Genomic DNA, 26,317 nt, shown 5'->3' on the forward strand with positions numbered 1-26,317 from the left:
ATGCGTCAGTGCCATCGTGTGCTCCGGGCACCGGTGTCGGCAGCTTCTCTTGCTGCTCTTGGAGCCAGTTTTTGGTTCTTTCCTGCAAAAATGTTGCGTTTCTAGGAAAGCAGGACACGTCACTAGGGTTTGGGGTTTTTGCAGTCAACCAGGTGGGGTGGGTGGAGCCAGATGAGGGAGGGCGGGGCCAAGTGGGGTGGGTGGGGCCGTTGGCAGGTGGGTGGGTGTGGCCATGTGGGGTGGGCGGGGCCAGGTGGGGTGGGCGGGGCCAGGAGGGTGCTGGCAGTGCAGGCTGGGTGACAGCGGGAGCTGGAGACAGAGGAGCAGCTCCAGGAGGTAGGTGGGATGGGATGGGATGGGATGGAGATGGGATGGGATGGAGATGGGATGGAGATGGGATGGGACAGGGTGGGTGGCAGATGGAGGTGGGATTGGGGTGGTGGATGGTGGCAGAATGGGCCCCGGTGGCAGCTGAAGAAGGGATGGGATGGGGTGGGTGGCAGGTGGAGAAGCGATGGGACAGGATGGGATGGGATGGGACAGGACAGGACGGGATGGGTGGCAGTTGGAGCTGGGATTAGGCTGGTGGGAGGCAGCAGAACGTGCCCAGGCAGCAGTTGGAGGAGGGAGGGCGTGGGGTGGGATGAGATGGGGTGGCATAAGGTGGGATGGGATGAGTGGCAGGTGGAGAAGGGATGGGATGGGACAGGACAGGATGGGGTGGGGTGCGGTGGGTAGCAAACGGAGATGGGATCGTGGTGGACGGTGGCACGACAGGCCCAGGTGGCAGTTGGAGGAGGGATGGGGTGGGGTGGGGTGGGGTGAAGTAGGATAGGATGGGATGGGTGGCAGGTGAAGGAGGGACGGGACGGGACAGGAGGCAGATGGAGGAGGCGCCAGGACGGCGGGAGGCGACAGACCAGCCCCGGCAGCAGTTGGAGCCTGGCGGGGCAGGACACGGAGGGGCCCCCTGCGGCGGTTGGGGTGGAGGATGGGGCTGGACACAGGGGGCTGGGGCAGGGGAGGTGGAGGCCGGGGTGGCACTGGAGGTCCAAAGTGGGGCCGAGGATGGCAGCGGGGTGGCTGCACCCCAGGATGCTGCAGGCACGGGGTTAGGACAGGGCCGAAGGTGAGGGATGAGGCAAGGAAGGGGCTGGGGCAGCTGGAGATGGCCCGGGGCAGTTGCTGGGGGTGGCGTGGAGCCGGGGGCAGTGGGTCCAGGGCCAGGGGGACCGGGCTGAGTGCTGCGTCCTGGCAGGGCTGGCCGGGGCGTCGAGCAGCGCGGGCATGGGGCCGGGGGTCTTCCCGCCCCACTGGGGCCCGAGGGTCACGGCGCTGATCCTGCTCCTCTGCCCAGGTGAGGGGCAGCGACCGGGAGCCTGGGCAGGGCGGGGGGCAGGATGGGGGATGCGGGATGTGAGACGGGGACGTGGGCTTGGGGACGCAGGTGGAGGGATGTGGGTGGAAGGACGCAGGCCTGGGGATGTGGGTCAGGGACGTGGGCTGGGGGACACGGGGTGGGGGACACAGGATGGGGGATGTGGGTCAGGGACGTGGGCTGGGGGACACGGGGTGGGGGACACAGGATGGGGGATGTGAGTTGGGGATGCGGCTGGAGGATTCAGGCTTGAGGACATGGGCTGGGGGACACAGATGGAGGGACATTGGTGGGGAAGCAAGCAGGGGGACACGGGCTGGGGGACACAGGATGGGGGACATGGGGCTGGGGGACATGAGCTGGGGACTCAGGCTGAGGATGTGGGCTTAGAGATATGGGCTGGGGACACAGACTGGGGGACACAAGCTTGGGGACACTGGTGGGGCAATGCAGGCTGAGGGACGTGAGCTGGGACATGGGCTGGGGGACATGGGCAGGGACATGGGCTGGGGACATAGGCTCCAGCCCAGCTGGCGATAGGGGACACGCCGGGGGCCTCTGGGCCACGGGGGGAAGGGACACGGGCTCTGCCTGCCCGGGCACGTGGCTCCTGGGAGAGCATCATCCCCAGACCAGCTCATTAGCTCTCGCAAAAGGCTGTTAATTAAATCTTGATGTCCTATTCCCTATGATCCCATGTCAGTTCTGATTCTGCGGTTTTGCTCGAGATCAAAGTGAGGCTCGGCATCATCTTGCAATTACAGAAATAGTCTCATTTTCTCCCTTTGAAAAACGTTCGCTGAAATTTCCTGTATCTTAGTCTTCATTAGAAATCAGCATTAACAGCGACAAGAGCTCTTCAGCCAGCTCTTTTATACCTCTAATTGAAGATAGATGGACTTGCAAATTTAAACACACCAAATTTTAAAACAACTTCCATTTAAAATTCTCCTTCTACATTGCAGGGGTGGGAAATATTTCATTATCTGGTGTGAATAATTCTCTTTTTTCCCTTAAAAACAGAACAGAATCATTTCCTGAAGGCTCAGCTGATGGGAGACTGCCGTAGCTTGGTCATATTCAAATATCCATTTTCAGCAGTTTATTTCTTCTAGGTTTTTTCGAAACATCAAGAATCCTCTACTCTGAAATAACAGTGCCGAGAAAGCTGGAGTCAAGGAATGGGGTGCTTGCAAAGGTCATTGGCTTTTTAGGAAATTGCTGCTGGTCTGGCCAGTGCCTGGCTTAGCTCCCCCGGCTACCCAATCCGAGTCTGGGCTGCCTGGGATTTTGGGAAATTGTGCCTTTTTCCCCGGTCCCGTGTGCCAGAGACCAGCTGGGGGAGGCGGAAGCGTTTGTCACTTCAAGCTTACTGCTTTTGACTTGCTGAATACTTTCAATAGAGCTTTTTATTTTATTTTTTCCTTTTTAAGTGCTATCTCCACAATGCTAAATGCTACAAAGGGGATTCTGAAAAATAAACAGGCTCTGGAGAAGAATTCTTTGGCAAAGGGTAAAATGGGAACCGCGCTCTGAGCAATCAATATGGCACTGCATAAGATAAAAGGGTTTGGGGCTGAGTTTTGGAGCCTTTCTCTGCCAACGGAGGGCTTTTAATATTCTTCTGAAAACATTTCTGCCCTGGCAGTCCAGATATCGAGCAGTTTTCAACCTAGAGTTGGTTTTACTTAGGAACAGGCTGAAATGGCAAAATTAAATACGTTAATACGTTGTGTCTCAAACGGTTTAGGAGGACGTGTCATATTTAATAAGAGCAGAAGGAAAACACCATATCGTCCATCTCACGCGAGCAAAGTAAGTGTCTGCTCCTTCCCGAGTTTTTCTTCCTCTCCGACTCCTGCACCAGCCTATTATAGCGATTAATCTCCTGATGGGACCCAGCCAGTCCGCGGGATCCCAGGGAAGCCCTGATGTCCTGAGGAAGTGCCTGGAGCTGTCCATCATCTTTCCTGTGCACCTTGAAGCCTTGGACCACTTGGAACTTTTATCGGAAAAACTGGTATTCCAGGGATATTTGCTATGTGGGTTGATGGGGCTTCTCCCTACGTCCAGGGCTTAAAACGCTGCCACGTGCATGAGGAGCAGGTCGGATGCACACGCTCAACGATCACGGCCATTCCTATGTCCATGCAAACAGCATTTTTAAAGTACGTAAATACATATGTCTTAAGTAATCACCTTTTTGTCCATCCGTCATCATCTCGTACGGTCCAAAGCCCGGGAACTGGCTCCGTCTGATGTTGCGTCGCTTCAGTCGCTCCCACAACCACGATTTCTCCTCCCAAGATCCTGGCACTGGTGCGGGACTCACCAACAAGGGTGGAAGTGAATTACCAGGCGTCTCTTGCAGTCTGCAGGAGGAAAACGAAATAGCTGTGCTTTAGGGGAAACATTATTGGTATGGTATTTCTAATTTTAAGGATTTCTATTCTGATTTTCAGAAACTTGATAGCCAAGGATCTCCCCGTTTTTACCTACGGGCCAGAGGGAGACTTGATAACTGAATATCCATATATTCAGGTAAGTTTAGACGTAGGTCAAAGACACAGCACTGAGTAGAACTAAATTACCATCCTCCTTTCAGGGTCATCCTATTATACCAATGAATCTAAGCAAGAAATGGCTTTCTGTTTTTCTGGCAGTTTTCTAAATATCCACTATTTTTACTTCTTTTTTCTTTTAAAAAGAAAGTAGTAAATTGAACAAAGAGTTGATAAAAATTTTTTTAAAAAATTTCAGATTGATCAGAACAACGCTTGATTTCAATTTCAAACTTCTAAAGTTTCTTAAACAAATGTAATTTTATGCCATCAAAAGGAAAAAAAACTAGAAATACCAAAAAGGACTATTTCATCATTATCCAAATGCTTTATTTTCTATTACTAAAGAAGGCAGTACTGACCCTCAAAGTATTTTTCCTCAATGTTTTGATTCTGATGAAACATTTTTTCATTTCCAAATAGCTTTAATTAACTCTGCTTTGATTTCTCCCTTGAGTCCCAGTTTTCAAGCACAAGAAAACTCTGGTGCCTTGTCTTCATGGTCGAGACCTTCCCTTTCATGCTGTGCCAGTTACTTGGATTTTGGGGGCTTCCTCTCACTCACGTAGGCTCGTGCTTTTTCCCTGCCCACGTTTTACATCCTCACTATTTTTGCACGTGCAATGCCCTTTCCAAAGGGATCGAGGATTTGCTTGTGTTTTCTACATGCCCCTTCACTGATGCAGTTTTTTCTTTTTAATCTGCGCACGGGAGCTTTTCCCGCGGCCGCAGGCGCTGGAGCAGCTGCCCCGCGTAGCCAGGAGCGCTGGGGACGCAGGTGCTGCTAACGGAGGAGTGATGGGTGTTGGGACCTTGCAGGAGGACTGCTACTACGAGGGGGTTGTGGAAGACGCCCCAGGATCCCTCGTCTCCCTCAGCACATGCTTCGGCATCAGGTACTAACAGACAAATCTTCAAGCATAGTTAAAAAAATACATTACAGATCTTACAGTATCTAGAGCATAGATTTAAAATGTACCCATTTCATAAAAATTCAGGTTTTAATAAAATACTTGTCCCAGGAATGTGCTGTGTATTCCTTTCTCAGAGTGCAAGCAGGTAGAAGTTTTGGCATGGCAAAGATTTACTTTACAAAGCAGTCAGCTAAATAAGCACCACTCTGCTGCTTTCCTCTGAGAAACTTCCCTCTTTAGGCGAGCTCTGAGTCTTTGAATATATTTATTTCTGACGCTGCAAGCTCCAAACGTGTGATGGAAAGCAGTGTGCATGAGGGTGTCATTGTAAATCAGACTTCCCAGAGCCACGTCATTAAACCAGTGGTTGCCCATGAACATTGTGGCCATTTCTCTTGAGGTCTTTACTGGAGATGTCATTTACTTTATAGGAATAATCAAGCAAAAAAAAATACCAGTGCAACCTTTCCTATGAAGATTAAGAGAATTTTTATATGAACCATCCCCAGCTGAGCAGTCTAACTGAGCAGTATTGAACTTACATTATCCCACAACAACATTATCAGTCCGAAGTTGTTAATCTTCTCCAAAAATATCTACCTTAGGGACCTCCCCAAAAGCTCATGGAAAGGATGGATTTTGCAAAGTGCATCAAAGAACAAATAAATAACTCTCGCAGTCGTGGGCTCTCCCTGGTGAATGCCCAGCTAGCAAACTGTTTCTGTGTGAGCCACAAAACCCAAGGTTTTGCTGCTTCCTCACGTACGCAGTGTATTTGCAGTCAGCGTCTCTAGGAGATGAACCCAAGCTGCTAAGTTTCTAGACCAAAATCTAGCCCTTGTGCTTTAGGTGCATTTCTCCATGCACATTCTCACTATCCCTGCGCTCTTGAGCAACAGCCAGGAAATCCCTGGTGAGGGTGAACCTGCTCTTTGGGATCCCTGTCTGCCCCAGCGGCTGCAGAGCCAAGGTCCACAACAGCCAGGAAAAGGTGAAAAAGGGCAAATCTGCAGAAAAAGCAAGTAGCTGCTCACAAGGCCAATCCCTTGTGAGACCCCCCTTCTCTATCCCCATTCTTTTATCCTAGGACCTCTCAGCCCAAAGGGGCATGAGGAGAGACCTGCTCATGCTCCAGGGCATCCTCGTTTGCCAGTCGTGGCAATGCCCCACTCTGCTCAAGTGAGGCTAGGGATGCGGCTCCGAGCTCTTGCATTGCCAGCTCTGCTTTTGTACCTGACATGGACTGGCCTTCTGGGCCAGCCCTTCTCTCTGCAGTGCTGTGCGCTTCTCCTGAGCAGCTCATGCTCACAGAGGAATCTCACCACCCACCATCATTCACAACCATCCTGGGATAATGACAGTCTGCATCCTTATTACTCCCGTGCCAGGCTCCAAACGAGATGCATTCAGAGCTGGCTTCAGCCTGCTCTCAGGGCATTCAGAAGATGCAGACACCAGTGTCGATCCCAAATTCTGCCCGTAAGTCTTCCTGCTTGTGAGCAACATTTGCAGAGAGATGCATAACAATATTCTGACAGCAGTTTCCAAGACTGGGATTACACAGAGATCAGTACTGTTGCCTTGGCCATCCAACAGAAATGCCCACAGTTCTGCTCCAGAATTAGACCCTCCACAGTAATTCTTGGCTGCATTCCCAGTTCTCTGTGGATTTTCTCCAATTCTGCTCCTGCCCACGTAGTACGTAAGAGCAGGCAGGCCAAACTCCCAGCCTGACCCAGGCAGTTTGGGTTTCAGCACCTGAAATGCCTCTCAGTTCAGTGATCAGAAGCCCTTCTGCCATTAAAGCATCTCCTGTCAACACAGCTGGAGATAGCTTCACACTCACATCTTAGCTCTCCTCACAGCCGGGATACTCTCAGGGTGAGAAAAAGGTCATTTTCTCCAATTTGAGATCTTCTTGATAAATGCCACCAACCGTGGACTAAGAAAACTGACTTAGCAAAGTCTTCTAGGTTTCCAGCTCAGTGTCTGGCGAGGCCACACTTTCCTATTTGACATATTAGCCAGTAATTCTGGGCATTTTAGAACTAAATAATTTGAACTCTGGCAGAACGAAGACCTATTTAGCCCCTTGCATGAGATCAAGGCATAGGGCTAAGATTTGGGTAGACCTACCTGCACCTTTGTCTTGAAACAAGTCCCGCAAAAGGTCTTTGAATTACTTAAGTGAGGTTCTTTAGGATACAGACTAAAATGAGGCAGCTTTCAAAACAGGGAAAACTCATAACTTCATAAAATCAAATAAGAATTAAATCTATAGAAACCAGTCTTCATCTGCCTACCTTCAAAATAGCTCTTTTCCTCCAGGCATTTTTGTTCCAGCGATCTCTAGGGACTCCCTGGGCTGCTGCAGACTACACAATGTCCTCTGCGTCCTAGGGAAAATCTTACTTTCCATCCAGACATCTGCTCCCTGCTCCCAGAAGTCCATCTGTCTAGCCATAATCTTAACAGAACATAATATACATTGACTGTCCATCACAGCTACTACTTTGTCCCTTCATTCTCAGATTGAGGTGTTTTCTCTTCCTTTTTTAACCCTACTGCTACAGGGCTTTTTAAAGAATTAATTATTCCTCCTCTCAGTCCCTCATGGGATCTCATCCTGAGGTGGTTTTTCTGCAAGGACTGCCTTTTGTGCCAGGAGCGACATGTTCCTACAGTTATTAATGGACACAGCCTATTTAGCCACAGTGTCTTCCCGGAGATCAACTGATCTTACAGACAGATTCTCCTTGAAAGATAAGTAGCCCATTCAGAGCTTTTATTGACTTCTCAGTTTCATTCAATATATGAAATTCATCCGTAGCTTTTTTACTTTTCCCCAAAGTTGCACGATTGCTCTTTCATGCTGTCTTATGTATCCTAAACATTGGATACGATACTTTTGGCCTAGGAGATCTTTTCGATTAGTTCCTTGTAAGTTCCCACTGGATCCCTGATTGTAGGAGCAGCATTATGAAAGAGCTAAAAGGAATATTTCCTTATCTTCCTCTCTAAAAACTATAAAATACTATAAAATTCATTGTCTCTCATTTGTTTAGACTCTCTTTTAAGGGTTTGTGCACCTTGTTTCTTTTTATATTTATAGAATAATTTGGAAAGCCATTTCGTTTCATCAGATCTCTTAGTTGCTTTTCTGTTTGAAAATTCGCAGTGGAGTTTTGCAAATTGGAGATTTGAGGTATGAAATCGACCCTGTTGAAAACTCCTCTACATTTCAACATCTTATTTATCGGAAGACACTGGAAAGCGACCCACCTCACCTGTGCCATGTGCCCGAAAAGGATGAAGATCAGCTGCCTGAAGATGGAGACCTTTCAAATGGGAGTCGTAAGATATTTGTTATTGAAGTAAGAATTCCTCATCTGCTAGAGTGGTATTGCGTGTTAGCGTGTATATCATGAGCAAAGCACTGTCTCGCGCTATGGAAACCACACTTTCAGCCATGCCTAAACTCAATAGTGAGGACAGAAGACCCGTTTCTGTTTCTCTGGGATGTTTCCTTTCAAACATAGAATAGTTCAGCATTTCACAGACTCTTCCTTCCCCAGCTTACATCAGTCCTGGAAGAGATCTTGACCTGGGGGTGGAAAGGCAACGCACCTCTTCTGCTTATTCAACTGTTTATACCACTTTAGTGGCGTAAAGAGCTTTCTGGACTGAGAGGGGTGATTGTAGGTGCAATGACTTCAAAGTAAAGAAAAGCCGTATTCAAATGTCTTATTAATGATTAATTGGCAAACTAGGTGCAAATCACCTGAGGAGGTTGTGGAAACTTAATCCTCAGAAGACTTGTGAAACTGTTAAATAACACTTCATCAGGGATTGGTCAGGTGAAGTTCATCCTGCCCTGGGTTTGATTCTCTCTTGAGATCCCTTCCCACAAGGTTAATCTCAGAAATCATGAAAAAAATATCCAATTTTTAAAAGTCCTGGTTGAAATGAAAGTGGAAATAACAATCAAGATTTTTTTTTAAGTTAGCAATAAAGAGAGGAGTTGACACCTCTGCCAGTTTATACGGAAACAGGTGATAAAGGCAGTTAAAGGTTTCCATTAAAATTCTTAAACGATTAATTATTTTTAGATAGTAAGGATGTGTTTCTAGTTATGCTGTGATCAGAAGCTATAGAAGCAGCAATCTATTATTGACATCCTGTTATAGAGAGATAATCTATTGGCAATCTATTATTTTATTGCATGACTCCAGAATGGAAAATGCAGACTTTCTCCCAGGACCAGTGGTCTGAATCCAGGACTCTTCTCTCCAGACCTTCTTCTTCTCGGGCTGCGTAGTCAAAGTACTGGGGATGGACAAAGCTTAGCGTGTGGGCTGTGCTCCTGACGCTATTGACCTCTCAGACTGACAACAGTCTTGATCTCCAGCCTACAGGATCACAGGGTGATTCATGTTGGAAGGGATTTTGGAAGGACTCAGGTCCAACCTCCTGCTCCAAGCAGGGTCAGATATGAGGTCCAACCAGGCTGTGCAGGGCTTTTCCAGCCTGATCTTGAAGAGCTCCAAGGATAGAGACTACACAGCCGCTCTGGAAAACCTTTTCCAATGCTTGAATCTTCTTTGTTGGTGCATCAGTAACTGGGAAAATGCACAAAAGGCATCACCACCTCACCACGACGAGGCTGCTCCAGCAGAAGAGGCCTAAAGACAGTATCTGCCTCACTGATGCTACTCTTGTTCCTGCACCCTCTTTTTTGCCTTTCTTTTCCTTTCTTGCACTGAATAGCAGAATAATTTTGAGTCTCATCCTGACTTTCAGCATACTTCTCTGAGGGAGCTGTCTGCAAACATAGCAGCACTCGGTCTTAACCTCTGGCTCCTGGGATAGAGGTGATGCTGAATAGTTTCCAGTCCAGGCCTGACTCCCATGGGACTTCATTCAATGCATCTTTACCTTCTGGAGATGAACAACTGCTTTATCTTGCTTCCTAATGATGCTAGTGTACACCCTATAGCAAGCAAACCTGAACTGTCCTGCCCTGGTTTGCTTAAATTGAGTGAAAAAATGCTTTAGTGATGTCAAAATGCACACATCTCTTGCTTCTCCTCTATTCAGAAACCACATTTCCACGTTATCAAAGGCGATTAGTTTGTTCTGACATCATTTGTTTGATATTGGCTATTACTAATGTTTTCAGAAGTGCCTTGGTTAAAAAAAGTTTATCTGCTTTGATTTACGAGTGCTTTTTAGAGCTTGGGAAGACTTTTGTCATTGCTGTTTCTGCTTTCAAAAGTGCTGAGATAAAGTAATATTTTTGTAGCGAGAAGCATGGATTATTTATAGCAACAATCTGTCCTATGTCAGCATGTTGTAACTGCAGTCAGTGAAAGAAATACTTACATTCAAAGATGCTGCCTTCTGATAAAAATATGAAGCACTCAGAGGAAAGACTTACTTATCAGCCCCCATGGTGGAAATAAAGTTTTATAAATTACTATAATTTCATTGAATTTACTGAGAAGCTGACAGAGAAAGGGAATAATTTATAATATTAATAAAGTAGTATTTGTTCAACTGAGAAGAAAGATGAGTCCCCTTGTTTAAAATGACTCTTAAGCAATATCCTTTTTATAGCAATGCATACTTCTGCAACAGCCAAATGATAGAAAGTTGTATTTCTGAGAGGTAGAAACCCACTCCTTCTCCCTCACTATTTCACACACACCAGAGTTTCTAGGAGAAAGGCTGTTGTGTCTCCCTCACTCCCATCTCAGCCAATGCCAGAGCTACCAGCTCATCGTTTGCAGGGTTACCTTCTTTTTTTCCTTGCTATCAGACCAAATTTGCAGATCTTGCACACCCTGGGATGCTCTAAGAGCAGATGAAGGTGTGTCAGGAATCAACGCCGCTGGGGTCAACGGCTTGGTGTCGCTCCATATCTAGCCCCAGTTCACTCCATCTCATGCCAAGGTCCTTCTGCGAGCCGACTCCTCATGCAGGTGATGATGGTGGTCTTCAAGCTCCCCACAGCATGGGGTGAACAGTGATTATTGCAGCTATTTCTTTATCCCAGGCAAGAAGATGGAGCAGCCCTTGGACTCCAGGGAATTGTTAAGGCCAGTTTTCCAGAGCCGAGTGCCGTACACACAACAGTTGGCTTTTGCTTGCCATTCACTGGATCAAACTCCAAGGATTACACTCTAGTATTTTGCTATGTCAAGTAAATACTGTTTCTTAAAACCAGAATTTTAGACTCAAAGCCACCGCTCCTGTCTTAGGAAGTTCCCACGCCGCAGTGCACGGGGGAAGTCCCACTGTGCGCCCATCCGCTGGCCGTTCTCAGAGACGGGGCATTGCAGCTCCTGAGCAATCGTGTGCTCCAAAGAGAACATGATCCTCCAGATTACGCACGAACCCATTAGGTGCAACCGGCAATTAATTCGCTGGATGTGCAAAATGCACCAGCCAACAATCTCCGCGCATTTCTTGGCGATTCAAGACTGAGAGCGTTGCACCTACAATAGATTTTCTTTGAACTATGGAGCCGCCCATCTGCAAATAAACGTGCAAAGGACAGAAGCAAGAAATACTAAATACTAAATACTTACTTCCAGAGATTGCTGGATTCCGGGTTCAGTAAATGGCGCCTTTCTGATTCAGTAGTTGGGTCTATCAATGTGCATATTCCCATTATTTGTATTATTCAGATGTTCTGGTTAAAATTAAACAAAACTAAGAGTTATTCTAGAGGCTTTCATGTGGCTTGAACAATTTCAGTTCAGGACAACTTTGAACCTCTCAGCAATTATCTGTTTCTCTCTCTAGCTTCTAGCCTTGAACTTCTTGACGCAGGACAGAACATGTTGTTGACCCCACTCTTTTCTCCTTCTGATGCAGAATAGCTTTTGTACAATACCAGATTTAATGATAAAAAAGAATTCTGAGCAGTAGAGAAAAAGTAGTGCAAAAACTTTGCAACTCACAGTGAGCTGGTATAACGTGAACGATGCCCATTACTACACCTGATACCAAGAATAGCTGACTTGTTACTGTGTTCTGCCTCCGAATATAGCAGGTTTCTCCCTGATTAGGCTTGGCACCCCTTAATCCTTTCCATTCTCTACGCATAATTGCACTGTGTTCTTGTCCTTCGTCATATGGGTGCCAGCGAAATTCTGAATTTGTTGAGTAATGCCACCTGCTTTTTTGCTGTTGATCTGCAATTTGGTGTACACTTAAAAATTCCTGAACTTACCATAATAACCGTGGTGTGATTTGTTCACTTCCAGGAAGTTTCCAACCTTCACGAGTTGCAGGTGTCCACCAGATATTTGGAATTAGTCCTTATAACAAACAAAGAGCTGGTAAGTGTCCACAAGTTATAACCACGGTACTTCGTTGTGACTGCATGGCTATATTTGAATTAGTCCAGTGCTGGAAACCCCACGACATGGGTATGCCTATGTGGTTAAATGGGATTTAGGCTGGGAAATAGAAGGGGTGAGCAATCAATGCTCACCATAAAACTGGATTTCTGTCTGAATCCTGAGATTGTAACATATCCCTTCTCCTCTTTCAGTTCAAAGTTAATCACTACAATGAAACCCTGATGTTACATCTCCTCATTTCCATAAATAACATCCTGAACACGGTGAGTTTAATGAGGTGACGGCGGTGATTGCCATTTGGCTCCATTGGTTGTCTATCAAATGTGGTGCTCTGCCTGGGAAAGAGGTGGATAATCTGCGTTTGACTAGAGCTATTCTGCGAGAAAATAATGTGTTCGCGAACGGTACGAAACCCGCTTCAGCTGCTAAAAATTGTTTCAAGTGTGAGTGAAGCTAGTTTAAAAATATTTTGAAAATATCCCTTTAAAATGCTTGATCTGGAATATACGTTATTGTTACTAAATGCTTTCTGGTAGCTCATTGCCCTTTCCCCTCATCCTCTCCTTGTTTTGAGCCCTCAGAAAGAGCAATTTTCCTCTTCTGCTTTTTCTATGTGGTTATTCTGACAAAATGCTGGTGCATCAGCCATGAACTCACCCACGAGGCAGTTAAAATGAGCTATACAGAAAGCCCCAAGAAATTAAGACAAGGCATTAAAATACAGAAAATGACCAGCAAATTGTGCAAATAACATGGAAAGGGCTTGGTGCCGCCAGCTTTCTGGTTGCGAGGGGCGGTTTTTCTCGCGAGCACCTACCGGACTCGGCGACCCGCTTCCAGGTCTACCGGCCCATGAAGCTGCAGATCGTCATCAGCGCGGTGGAGATGTGGAACGACGTGGACCACGTGACGGTCGCCCAAGACCTGGCCCAGACGCTGCAGTTTTTTTCCATGTGGTGCCAGAGGGACGTCGTAGGCCGCATTAATTACGACCACATAGAGCTACTTCTGTAAGCCCCCTTCGTTTTAACCTCTCAGCTTGTGTACTGGTTGTGGAGAGATAAACAGGGACGCATAATATTTTCATTTCCCCATTTTTCTAATTTCTACCAAATTATTTTTTAACCTAATTTTTTTTACCTAATGTTTTTACCTTTTTTTTAACCATTTTTTTCTGTCTTGGTGATATCCCAATGTCATAGCTTAATTAGTCCATATACTAATCAGTATGCATTTGTCATGTAAATCAACACAAGGGGGATTTTAAGTAGGTAGTCTATTAGTCTATAGTCTATTAAAGAGGGATTTTAGGAGGGATTTTAGTTCATAGTCTTTTACAAGAGGGATTTTAAGCAGGTAGCCTATTAGTCTCTACTCTGTTAGTCTATTTTTCCAGTCTTCCTTCTCTTTAAATCAGAATAACCAAATTCTTTTAGGCTACTCATTTTTCAGGTATGCTAGCTACTCATTTTTTAGATATCCTAATTCAGTGTTACACGATTTACAACTCACTATTTAAACTAAACCTTTTTCCGAAGGTGATGGTGTTAGCTCTCAAGCAACGAGACATTTAATTGCCTATTTAATCACCTATTTCATTCGCTTGCTTTTTAAGACCTAGTTGTTTGATGCTGTTCTGACTGTTCCTTTCTCTTTCCTTTTAGGGGAAAAAAAATCTTTTGCATACTAAAATACATACCTCAAGCTTACTGTATATATTTTTTTCAAATTCAATGTATTATATTGTCAAATCTTTTAAAAATAATCTTGAATAATTGCATGTTATCAGAATAACCTATTTCCATGTTTGCTTGCACCTAGAATCACGGGGAAGGTATAATATGCACTAAGTTTCCTTACCTGCTGTTTATTAACTTTTAGAAAGTTCTCTAAAATCAGTGTGTTTTAAAAGACTTTTTCATCAGGCATAGAACAACCGATGGGATTACTTATTTAGGTTTACTTATCAAAAAAGGCCACTTTTCCCTCTTAGGTCGTCATGTGAAAAGTTATAGGTGTTCTCTATAGCGGGAATCTTTCCAGGGCGATTGCAGCAAATGGATGGACTGAAATACTAATTTCAAACCTCTCATCTTCTTAAAGGAAGACCAAAAAATGCAATAATTTCAGAGCGGACCCTCCTCCTCCACTCAGAAGAGCACACCAGCCATGGGACCAGGGTTCCCCAGTGCTGCCAGTTACGTCTGCACCAGCTGCAGCTCCGTGCGGCAGCTCCGCCGCTCCTCTCGGGCAGCTCCCGTACCTTCATATGTGAAATCCATGTAGAAAAGCACAGTTTTCTTTCCCAGCTGGGTAGGCAGCCCTCTGTTCTGCGTGAAAAAACCCTAAACACTTAAAAACACCCAAACCCTTAAACACTGTAATGACTTAAAGTCATTTAGCAATATTTACAGAGCAATATTTACAGATGCGTACATATAACATACAGATACACTTTTAGCCTTTAGTACCGTCTCTGCACGAAAGGGAAATCTTGATTAGAGGTGTCAGTGATCAGTCCCAAGAGGCCAGTTCGGAGCTGGAGAAGGGATTCCGTATTGAAGGATTTTACCTCAAGAAAGGTGTTCCTTGTTACCCGACACGATTTTTCTCCAGCACTAAGTTAGGCGATGCATCCTGTCATTGAGACAATGTTGTTTTGCATTTCTTTAACGCTCAAAACTTTTCTGCTACAGTGGTCAGCACTTCAAAGAGCTGGGATTCGCCTGGAAAGGGACCATATGCCAGCTGAACTCAGTGGGTGTTGTCTCGGTAAGGAGAGACTTTGAGGATTTCTACTGCCTGCCCCAACATGGAGACATTATCCCATCACTGAGTTTAAAAGATTTTGGCCATAATGTTGCTCCCATGGTTTGGTACTCCCATGGCGTATTTATAATTTGGGTCAGGGCAAGCGGCTGGCCACTGTAGATGCTACCACATCACCCTGATTTGGGGAGTTTATAGTTTTGGGTTCTCAGCTGACATGCGGTTTCCAGCTTCAGTTTCCTCCTTTCCCTCGACTCCTTTGCAAAAGACAGATGGCACTAGCCATACTTCTGAATAAAAGTGCCTCTATCGATCACTCTCCGTTGAAATTAGCATTATGTGAGTGCTGCGAATGATGTGACTATATCAAATCTTCACAGTAAAGCCTGGGAGTTAATTCTATACCTCCTGGGGGCAGACTTCTACTGAGGAACAGTCACAACATGTAAACTGGGCGTCTAAAGGAGAGAATGTTGATTTTTTGTCTTTTCTTAGAGAAGATGAGATAGTAAAAGAATAACTCTCTAATGCTTCCCCAGAACTGTTCTCTTCAGGGGTTCCCTAATTGGTGGTTTGCAAGTGCAAGTCCCTAGCTAGCACAAATTCCTGAGCAAAACACTAAAAGCTGGATCTGAAGTTCTCAGCATCAATACACACCTTCTCCAGAAAACGTGTACCTGTGGTTTTTCTTCCCACATGCAGTTCCCCGGCCACGACACTATCAGTAACGTGATGACACTTGCTCACGAGATGGGCCACAGTTTAGGTTTCAACCATGACGATAGCAAACAATTTCACGACAAAGCCTGTGACTGCAACTGCACTCACAAAGGATGCATCATGCGAACATCACCAGGGTAAGTACAGCTCGGTCTTCACTACATCGCTTTGGGTGAGATTCAGCTCGCTGCTGTCAGTTGTCTGTCTCAGAGCCAGCCACCCCACATTCCCAGCGTGTCTGTGCATTGTTTTATCCTGGCTTTGAAAACCCAGGTCTTTCATGAATAGCAAAGGTGTTTTCCTTTTTTCTACCTGAGTTTGTTGATAAAATGAGTCTTCTGCAGTTGCTGGGTTTCTGTAGGGGTGTCTATATGCCCATTCCTCCACAGCATCTTTAAATTCCTCAGTTCCAGCCACCCCGGCAGAGGAACAGAAGTCTAAGAAGCTGGTCTTGCTTCATGCAGGTGGATGGACCAGAGACTTCCAGAGGTCCTTTCCAACCTCAATAACCCAACGATTTTTTATCAAGTTCCTAAAAACTTTGTGAAAATAGGTATTTAGATAAAAGGAGACAGCAGTTTTCTCTTGGCTTCCCTGGCTCCACTGGACACAGAAAATCTTGCCATTCATTTATTTTAAGTGTGCCTTCCCCAAGTGCTGCTTGTTTTCAGCTTCGTCACAGCTGGGTTTGAAGCTCCCAGCAGAGGTATGGGTTACAGCATCCCTCCCTCTTTCGCTGGCCTGTTTACAATTGCTATCTGTGAAAATGTACGTTCCAGAAACAGCTCCTTGTTGGGGAAGGAGCATTCCTGGTTCCCGCTGTCCTCATGATGCTCACCAAGGCACTGGGAAATGACTCCTGTCCTAAGGGATGAGTATATCTAAATGATGCCTTCATACTTTTGCCTTAGGCTGGTCTTTTTTTTTCTATTTCTCTTTCACAATCACAATAAAATCCTTGAGAACCTTTGTGGAGGATACCTACTGTGTATACTATCTCAGAAAGGAGACTGCTGGGCAGAAGACTGCTCAGCATCCAGGCTGTGAAGAGGTAAGTCACTGGATCACTTGAAATGCCAGTGGAGGATTTGCAGCCAACATCACTTAAGTTGCTAAACATTCTATATATGACCATTATCCAGATAAATCATTCCACTAATTAATATCTCCTGAAATCTGCCAAGGATATTTGTCAAATGTCAGCTTCTGTTGTTTCAGCATCAAGGGAACCACACAATATTGCAGGAACATTCTTGTGGTCACCTCCAAATGTGGCCGATAATGCTTTGTGGTCCATAACAATGTCAATAAAAAAGAATCATTCTTCTTAGCTCTAAAGGTCCACTAACATACAGTGAGCTTCAGCAGGCAGTGATGGTTGCTTCATTTCAGATTTGTTCATTCCAAAATCTTAAGATACTTTTCTCAGGGTGAAAAATTCCTCACCCCTGTTCCACTCTCTGAAATGCACATACCCCAAAAATGAGAATAGCAGGCTCCATGCTTAATCCTGACAATTTTAGACCCTTTTCTTTATCAGAGACTAACTAAGCTTCCATGAAGATGTAAATGACTTGAGAAGCTGAAGTCTTCTACCAAACTTGTGTTTGCTCTCAATATTATCAGTACTTAAATAGCCATTTTGATGGGGTCATCAGCAGTCCTGATTCACCCCGTGACGGTTCCTCCTATCCCCTCCACCTGGAAGCTAACTCCTTGGTGACTTAAAAGTGATGGAGAACCCAGAACACCAGGGCCGGGGCGAATGCTTCAGCAAGTCAGAGAATCCCATTTCATGGCTCTATAACCCTTCAGCCTTTGCTGTTATCCGTTCGAATAGCAACCTTATTGTCTTAACATACTGATTAAATGAATCTGTTTCCAGATCTCTGACTTTAGACAACAGTTCTTCCAGAATTCCTATATACTTCATATGTTCAGTAAATAGTGTGACTCTTGCTTCCACTTTGACTGCAGTAATTTCCATCCATATTAATATTTCCTTATGCATATCCCTGGCAATTTTATTTCTGACTCATCCATCCTTGTCATCTGTTACTGCTTCTGACCTATCCCATGATGTCAGTTCTTGCTCCTAATCAATCTTGTCTCAGCATACATCACCCTAAAGGTATGTAAGTCCTCAGCACAGCACTTTAAAGGATGTCTGTACAGTGTTGTTACTTGGGCTGCTCTTATGTCCTAGCCGTTCTGCCTAACATCAAGCTTATCAAACCTGAGAGCAAGGTATTACTTAGTTTTGGGTCACATCTACATTTTCTCTGATATCTGCACCATTCTCTCTAAGGAATAAGTTAGCTTCACTTTTGGAAATTATCATCACCACACTTCTGCATTTTTCATGAATAGCTAATTATTTATTTGAGCAATTAAGTCTGAAGCCACCCTGGTTTTCCCCTGGTTAGCATGCAAGTTCTGGGTAGTTTTCATAGTGTTTGCATAAAAGCAAGTAGATCCCTCTTTCAAGTGCAGTGATTTCCTCTCCACATGTTTGGAACGAACCATACCTGATCTCGCATTGTCCATGGTGTGTCCCATCTTCCAACTTCAGCTCTCCAGGACAACAAAATCACTTCCAAAGCTGTTTTGTGGTCTTCCTCTTTTCTCTTCCAGGTCACAGAGCAGACATAAATAGTTCTTGTCAGGGTATCACTCAGAATTAACAAACGTTCCACAGCTTCTGTTTCTGGTCATCCTGATTGTCTCAACAGTTCTTGGGCTTTCACCACCAGAAACTTACTCACCAGCATAGTATTGTTGTCTCCCATGCCTTTATAAGAGAAAACAGGTGCGAGGAAAGGCTTAGTCCCCCTAAAACTTCACATATTCCTGTTTGCTAGCTAATCTACCTGTTGTCCTTTGAGTCCACCAATTATTATATGTATATGGTATGGTTATATATAATTAGTATTTTTATTTTCCTACAGATCGTGCTTTGCATTCAGTAACTGCACTATGGGAGAATATTATGATCACGTAATAAGAAAAAATCTACCCTGTCTACTCAACATACCATCCTTGAAACCTTTTCTTTCTGATCACTGTGGCAATGGTGTCTTGGAAAAAGAGGAAGAATGTGATTGTGGCACTGATGAGGTTAGTAATTACATATTTCACTGCAATCTATATTGTACAGCCGTGTTATTAAAATTCTGGTGTTTCCTCAACTTTAAAAGCTCACTGAGTCATGGGAAGGAGTGATCACTGAAGCATCACACATTCAGATGAGCTCAGTGGCTTTCACTTCTGTTGACTACTCTGAAGAGGGAGTTTAAAGAAATATGGCACTATTTGTGTCCAAAATATATATTATTTGTGCAAATGTATGCAGAGCACATCTGGAGTTAAATTCAGGGTTTTTTGCAAAACTACAGAGAGACCTTTTACAGCAGACTCCATGCAGACCGAACGGTGAGTTCATGCTGCAGAGGTACTCTGTTTGCAAGTACCGATAAGGAGTCAATCGGGCACGGAAGAGCAGCTCCATTGCTGGCACAGAAGCAAGTTCTCTCCGTATCTTGCCCAAATTAGAAGGTGATTTTCTTCTGGTTGTGCTAATGCTCATAAGAATAAAGGGGCTGAAGAAAAAAAAGGAACTGAGAAGTGCTGTGGTCAAAGTGTGAGACTCCACAGAAAGGATGTGTCTTTGCTGACAAGCTGCTCTACCTATAAACAAATTATTTCCACTTGCTGACAAGCTGCTCTACCTATAAACAAATTATTTCCACTTGCCATATTTCCATCTTCTTGTCTAGTTATTCTGTTTCTTTTCTTTCTTCTATTATATTTATCCTGAAGTCAGTGGAAGTGTTTTGTAAGAGTGCTTTTAAGAGCATTCTTGCATGTTTTTATCTTCACAGCTATAATTGGAGGAACCATGCAGCTATGACACTCGAGAAAGTCTGAGTTTCCCAGTAGGAATTCTTGTTTGCACTTTGTGTAATTGTTATTGTGCAAAGCTGTTTGTAACTTTGTCAAAATTCAGCCTTTGCACTGATGTTTCCCATATGAGAGATTTGCACATGTATTCTATCCAGGCTTGATCTGAACATCCTCCACCTTGCTGGTAAAAAGAGTTCACGTGTTTTTAAAAATTATATTAGGAAAAAGTATACAGCCTTCAGCCCCCTGGGTCTCTCTGACACCTGGTCTCCTGACTTCTACTCTTCGTTGGCTAGTCCAGCTTCAAGTTTGTTAGTGGCTCATGCACATACACACACACACACCAAATAGTGAGCACATTCACACAGAAAATAGTTAGGAACAGGAGTTTAGTAAGAAGACAGGACAGACTGCAGTGGTCAAGCACACACTCCACCACCCAAGTGTGCTGACCAGGAGCTTGCTTACACGTGACCGGCCCCTTTTATCCCCTCCTCACTATTTTCCCTTGCTTTTTCCTCCCCAGTCCACCTCAATCTCTCCCTTTTCCTGCCTTTGGTCCTTCTCCTAACTATCCCACAAAAAGCTTTGCACATTCCCCAAATCCCCTTAAAACAACCCACAATAAGTTTTATACAGTCCTACATTCCCTCTCAAATGCCGCATAGCAAGTTTGGTCTTTCCAGGAGACCTGTGATAATCTATTTTTCCCCCTTCTCATTAGTCACCAAGTTCTGGTTGAATCTCCTCAAGGTTACACTTGAGTAGTTCCTGCATTGGCCCATCCATCAGTGTCCTGATAGCTCCGGTCTTTGCTAATGTCTCCATTAGCTCCTGTTTGTTAGGGTTTGTGCATCTGTGTGATAATGAATTTATTACCTTTCCTGTCTCTTTTCTGACTTTTGTGCTGAAAAGCCATTAACCAGCTATCCTTATAAAGCAGATATCCTTACGTTCCAGGTATCCTTAAAATTATAGTAATTAATTTTGTTCATGTGACAAAGTTCAGAGGCCAACAGCTCTAATACTTGAATGATTTGGGATTAGGAATGTCAAAAAATGGTGGATTACTGCTGAAAGAACTGGAGAGTTGAAAAGGGGAAAGAAGGAAAGTAGGAAAGAAGGCAAAAATGACAGAAGGGGAGATTAATCTCTACTGTTTTGCTCCAAATGATTTCTAAGTACTTTGGAAATGCTAATTAACCTATTCTAGGAGCACCACTGTGAAGCTGGTAGGCTGGCTCATAAGCAGAGAATACGAGATGGAAGCATCAGTATTGAGGGAAAAAAGATGAATTGTTTTAAAGGTGTCTACTGTATTTGAATGCCTAACCACATGCAAAATCTGTGTTGAAGCCTTAAATTAAGTATATTCTAGAGCACAGATACCTGCCAATAGGAACCCTGTGTAAGGCTTGCCACACACATGCAATCAGTATTTCCCTTTGATGCAGAACTCTCGGAAAAAAACAGACTTACGGTGGCATTTCAAGAGTGACAGAAAATGGCAGGGGTTTTTTTTGTTAATCTCCTTTAATTCCATGTTTCTTGATCTAAATAAAATGATCTTCAGGGAAGAATATCCCAATAAGAAACTCTAATACTGAGATGGTACGGCATTATCTACTTCCAGGCATGCCTCCGAGAAGGTTGCTGCCTCTCCTCCACCTGCTTACTTGCACACGGGGCTGCTTGTTACAGAGGAGAATGTTGTCACAGATGTCAGGTAAGTTATAATGCCAACAACTGCCCTTGGCTTTGTACTGTAGGGTAAACTAAGGACCTAATTGTTTTTCAAAGCTTTTAGGTGTTATAATGCTTATTGTGCCCTCATTTACCATCCCCTTAGGCCTTCCACCAGTCATTACACTGTCAGACTTCTTGCAGATTCAACTTGTTGCTCTCCATCACAGACTTTTGGTGGAATTCCCTAAAATTTTGCTGTGTAGGTGTCAGTAATTTGGGCGAGCCCTTCTGAAAATAATTCCATTCAAAGCTTGTTGTTTTGTGCTTTGGTGGGTTTTTTTGTTTTTGTTTTTCTTTTTGCTTTTTTTTTTACAGTTTCAGCCAGCAGGAAAATTATGTAGAGACGTTAGGAACGTATGTGATCTTCCAGAGTATTGTAATGGGACTTCAGACACCTGCCCCATAGATGTATTCAAGCAAGACGGAACCCCCTGTAGTGACAACGACCGCTGCTATGCAGGAGACTGCCACAACCACGAGACACAATGCAAAGCTTTATTTGGCAAAGGCAAGCGATGTTATCCTTAGAACTGTCACACCATCTGCTTGGGAATTAGCGCTCTCCTTAAGATAACAATTAGTCATGTATCGCCTCTCATCTTTGAAAAAGTCTGTTTTTTCCACAGTCACTGAAGATCCATTGTTTACGCTTTGTAAAGCAGCCATTCTTAGCTATCTGCACCACTTACTTAAGAAAAAAAGTACTTGCATAATACTACAAAATACTTTTAAAATACCCAATGATTTTATAACAATAGTTATATAACAATATATAGAGAGAGCAATGTATATATATATATTATATATGATATAACATGTACATATGAACAATAGGGTACTAAAAAAGGGGTTTTCTCTGGCAGGAGCAGTTGTTGCAATGCTGTTCAGGAATATCCAATTCCCAACGTACCTTTGCCTCACACATGGATGCTCTGGTCAGCGCTGCCAACTGGGGCTGCTCTGTGCCCTGCGTGTCCCTCTGTGCCCATCCTCAAAGTCAGAAAAGGGAATAGCAGACTTTGCCTTTGAAAGCAACAGCATCATAAAATTTGTGCGTCTAGATTTCTCCCTGCTCATACTTCAAGCATTCAGAAAACTGAATACAATGGTGGTGATTCTGGTTTCGGGCTAAACTTAAGAGATGCTGACTTGTGTTATACAGCAGGTTAGAATTACAGAAAAGGTTTGGAAAGGATTTCAGGAGGTCTTCAATCTGATTTTCTGCTCCAGGTTGTTCTGGATAAATACCATGGTCCATTCTGACCTGGTAAGTGGTTGATCTCTTGGTGGCAAATCTGTTCATTTAGTCTCTTCATTCTCACACTGATTATTCTGGTCTGAAGAAGAACAGGGATAAAAATGTACACAATACATGGCAGGTGAAATGTAAGCAGAAAATTAAGAGGGCTAAAAAATCAAACAGATAAACATAAGATAATGCAAGTAAGAAAAAATAATCTCAGCCATGTGTACATGATGCTGCTTGAAACTGTCAGGAAAGATACTCAGCATCATTCTCTGAAATCACTGGCTCAATGTGGGTGATAGCCAAAAAAAAAAAAAAAACCAATAAGAAAACCTCAAACATCACTGTAGCATTGAGAACAAGACAGAGCGCATCAGTTTGTTGCTGGACAAAACCACGCTGCACACACAACGCGTGTGCTGGGTATTAGTCTGCTGTTTATATTCCAGGAAGGATGTGATAGAGTTGCAGAAAGTCTAGAGAAAGACAATTAAAATGGGCAAGGAGGATGGAGAACTGCCTTACAAAGACAGATACTGAGAGAGAGAAGAAAAATGCTGGCACTTTGGTTTGGAAAAGAAAAGGCTGAGGGGGATGTGATTTTGGTTTACAAAATCATGAAGGCAGGGGATGAGGTGAATGCAAAACTGAGATCCACCAAACCCCATAACGCTAGGACCTGGCAACACTCGCTGAAGCTAGTAGGAGGTTGGTTTAAAACAGAAAAAAATGTAGCAAAAAAATGAATCTCTGGAGCTTGCTGCCACATGAGGTTGTGAAGACAGACACGACCAGAAGGTCAAAGAAGGACTTGACAAACTCATGAACAGGTCCATCAACAGATGCCGAAGGGACTGTGCAGGGACTAGCATCTCTAATACAGCAATCCCGCTGGGAAAGGGAGAGCAGGGAGGAGGAAAATGTGCCACAGAAAGCAGACAGGCTTGCATGCTCTCCTTAAATAACATATCCTACTGTACTGTCAGAGACAATTAAGCTTATCAGAGCACTGGTCTCGCCCAGTGGGACATTTCTTACAGCTGTGTCCTTAATCTCGTGCTTTTTTTTGTTGCTTAAAGGATGTTCAAAGCCCAGATTAGAAACTTTGAGGGTGGGAATGGAAGGTGGACTGAGAGTTTTTTATAAACAGCTTGGAAAAACTTCCCTTTTTCTTCATCAGCACATGGAGATTGGAAATTTTATTTCAGTTTGAAACGGAAGGAGTGACTTGAGACTCGGAAATTTTCTCTGTAATGTTTCTACGGTTCATCAGAACTGGATGCCGGAAAGATAACAAAACTCAGCAGAAGGGAGCAGGCTGGGTGCTGTCGGTCCCTCTCTTCCCGTGAACGCCTCACTTTGCTCTCTCGTTCTGCAGCTGCCCAACGCGCTCCGCTGAGCTGCTTCAGGGAAGTGAATGTTCGAGGCGACCGATGTGGCAACTGCGGCTGGAACGGGACGTATTACACTAAATGTCTAGAAGAGTAAGTGGTGGTGGTTGTTATTAGAAGAACGTGGTATCCAGGAGCTAGGCAGGATTGGGGCACCATTCCTGCAGGTGCTGTAAAAGGCAAAAAAACAGAACGCTGCTTCTAAGAGCTTTTCAACCTGAAATACTTCTGTTGGGATTAATCCCAATAGAGAGGCAAAAGGAAAAAAGGGATCAGTAAAAGAAGCACAGCTCTTTGTACAACCTGGAGGCTCTGCTAGGCTTTTCTGTTTAGTTTTCATAGAGGAAGGAGTGATGTGCAAGCATTCCCGAGAGCCTATCTGGGTACCAGTCAAAGTAGGGAAGGAAAGCATAGGGCAAGAAGAGGAATTTGAGTAGCATTTCTTCAGGTTTCTTTTTGCAGTTCACTTCAACCCGGAATGTTAAGTGAAGATAGTTTCTTTTTTACAGAAAATTATAGAAATTTCTTCTATACCTGTCCAGGAGAGCCTTAAATCTTCCTATCTGCAAGAGAAAAGAAGAAAACCACAATGTTTATCTTCTCTTCCAACATTAATGGAAGTTCAGGGCATGATTCTTCCCAGTCCCCTCTCCCTCAGTAAGGGGTTACCTCATCATTCGGCCAGGGCTGGGTTTTCCCATTTTGTTAGATAACTTTCTCTTTTTTCCTTCAGCATTAATTCCTTTCGTGTTGCTGCCAGGGGCCCATTTGCCAGTCAGTATGTCTTGACAGATATCTCCAGATGGGGCCTTTTTGTAGAGAGCACAGTCCTTCAGTCTTTGCTCTCACCATTCTCCAAGCCCTCCTTTATGGCCCCATCCTGTGACTAGGACCTGCTCAGAATCACCCACATTTGAGTGTGCGTATGGATAATCATGCAAAGAGGGAGATTTACCAAGACCTCGGAGATTTCCAGTCCCTATGCACATTAACAGTCACTCAAAATATGCAATTACTTGTACCTAACCTTTTTTTGCAGTTCACCAAGGCAGTGCTGTCACTAGAGCAGACACCAGGATGCAATTCAGAGGCCAAGCTTATTCCCTACATCCCTACTAAGCAGTACAGAGGTGGCACCTGACCTTCATTTGTGCCATCTCTGGCCATAGAGATGAGTTTCTGAATGAACTATACCCAATTCTTCCTCACATAAACATCAATATTCCCCACACTATATAAGGAATGAGCAAAACACATGAAAAGTGAGGGTCAGAAATAGAAACAGAAGTGTCTCTGCAACTGTAACCGCAGAACATGCCCAGGATTGCTCCAAGAGTGTGGGCTGGAGTGTGCCAAATTTGTACTGGAGTAATCAAAAACGCTTGTTTTTCTATCTCAGGAACATCCTGTGTGGAAGACTGCAGTGTGTTAACATTAAACGGATACCAGTCAGGAAAGACGGTGAGACCGTGGTTCAGACTACCATGAACAATCACTTATGTTGGGGACTGGAGTTTCACCTGCCTTCAGACACACCTGATGACGGATCAGTGAAAGACGGCACATCGTGTGGCAGGAACAAGGTACCTTTAGAAAGTTAGAAGGATATGAGAGTAGTACAGGACGGAGATTAAATGGAGGGATTTTGTTCCTTAAAAATGTTCTTGATCTCAGATATAAGCCCCAAAGTGCCTCCTCTTAAAGCCTCCATTAGGTGCTGAAAAACAGCAGCACATTCTCTCTTTTTTTTTCTTGAACTGAAAGGCTAAGGCAACAGCTGCTATTTTTTCCATTAGAAGGAAAGAGTAGTAGATTCTCTTCTTCTTTTGAAGCTACTAACCAAAGTCAAAGTTTATTTGTTAGGCATATGAGAGAATTTTAAACATTCTTCCAAGAATAGGGTTCACTTCCCTTTGATCCATTCAGTAGACCAAATTCTAGTCAAGGAAGTGACATATTAAAGTGTCATACGGGAGCAAAAAATAATTCTAAGAAAAGCAGAGGCGCTGAGTTCCACCAAAAGGGTTTTGAAGGAGCTCTTGAGTTTCAATTTCATTAGAGTTCCCCTTCCAGGAGAGGTAGGTCTCACACCACCAACGTGAATGTTCATTCTCACAATAACTCACTTGGAAAGAAAGAAGTTGAAAATATATTTCCTCCTTTCTCCTCTTGTCCAGAGGAGATGCTTTTGTGTCTCCTAGAGCTATGAAGATCCTCCAAGTTATTGCAAGGTCTTGTTCATGATACATGGACTGAACAGGACAAGACAGGAGTTCCTGAGCCCCAAACTGCCAGGAGGCAGGAGAGCATACTGGGGAA

The 26,317-nt window shown here is 44.3% G+C and overlaps 1 protein-coding gene across 1 annotated transcript in view; it reads left to right on the plus strand.

The window, feature by feature from the left end:
* Positions 1-1,287: 1,287 nt before the first annotated feature.
* Positions 1,288-26,317, plus strand: part of LOC112992331 (disintegrin and metalloproteinase domain-containing protein 9-like) — a 31,795-nt gene continuing 6,765 nt past the window's right edge. The window contains exons 1-16 of the mRNA XM_026115321.2: positions 1,288-1,357; positions 2,494-2,576; positions 3,129-3,193; positions 3,841-3,919; positions 4,759-4,835; positions 8,032-8,227; positions 12,125-12,199; positions 12,415-12,486; positions 13,064-13,233; positions 14,920-14,995; positions 15,695-15,849; positions 18,661-18,829; positions 21,249-21,341; positions 21,677-21,869; positions 23,986-24,091; positions 25,398-25,581. Of these exons, the coding sequence (XP_025971106.2) occupies positions 1,288-1,357; positions 2,494-2,576; positions 3,129-3,193; positions 3,841-3,919; positions 4,759-4,835; positions 8,032-8,227; positions 12,125-12,199; positions 12,415-12,486; positions 13,064-13,233; positions 14,920-14,995; positions 15,695-15,849; positions 18,661-18,829; positions 21,249-21,341; positions 21,677-21,869; positions 23,986-24,091; positions 25,398-25,581 (1,863 nt within the window). The remainder of the gene's footprint in view (positions 1,358-2,493; positions 2,577-3,128; positions 3,194-3,840; positions 3,920-4,758; positions 4,836-8,031; positions 8,228-12,124; positions 12,200-12,414; positions 12,487-13,063; positions 13,234-14,919; positions 14,996-15,694; positions 15,850-18,660; positions 18,830-21,248; positions 21,342-21,676; positions 21,870-23,985; positions 24,092-25,397; positions 25,582-26,317) is intronic.

Source organism: Dromaius novaehollandiae, chromosome 1 (assembly GCF_036370855.1).
Source record: "Dromaius novaehollandiae isolate bDroNov1 chromosome 1, bDroNov1.hap1, whole genome shotgun sequence".
NCBI lineage: Eukaryota > Metazoa > Chordata > Aves > Casuariiformes > Dromaiidae > Dromaius > Dromaius novaehollandiae.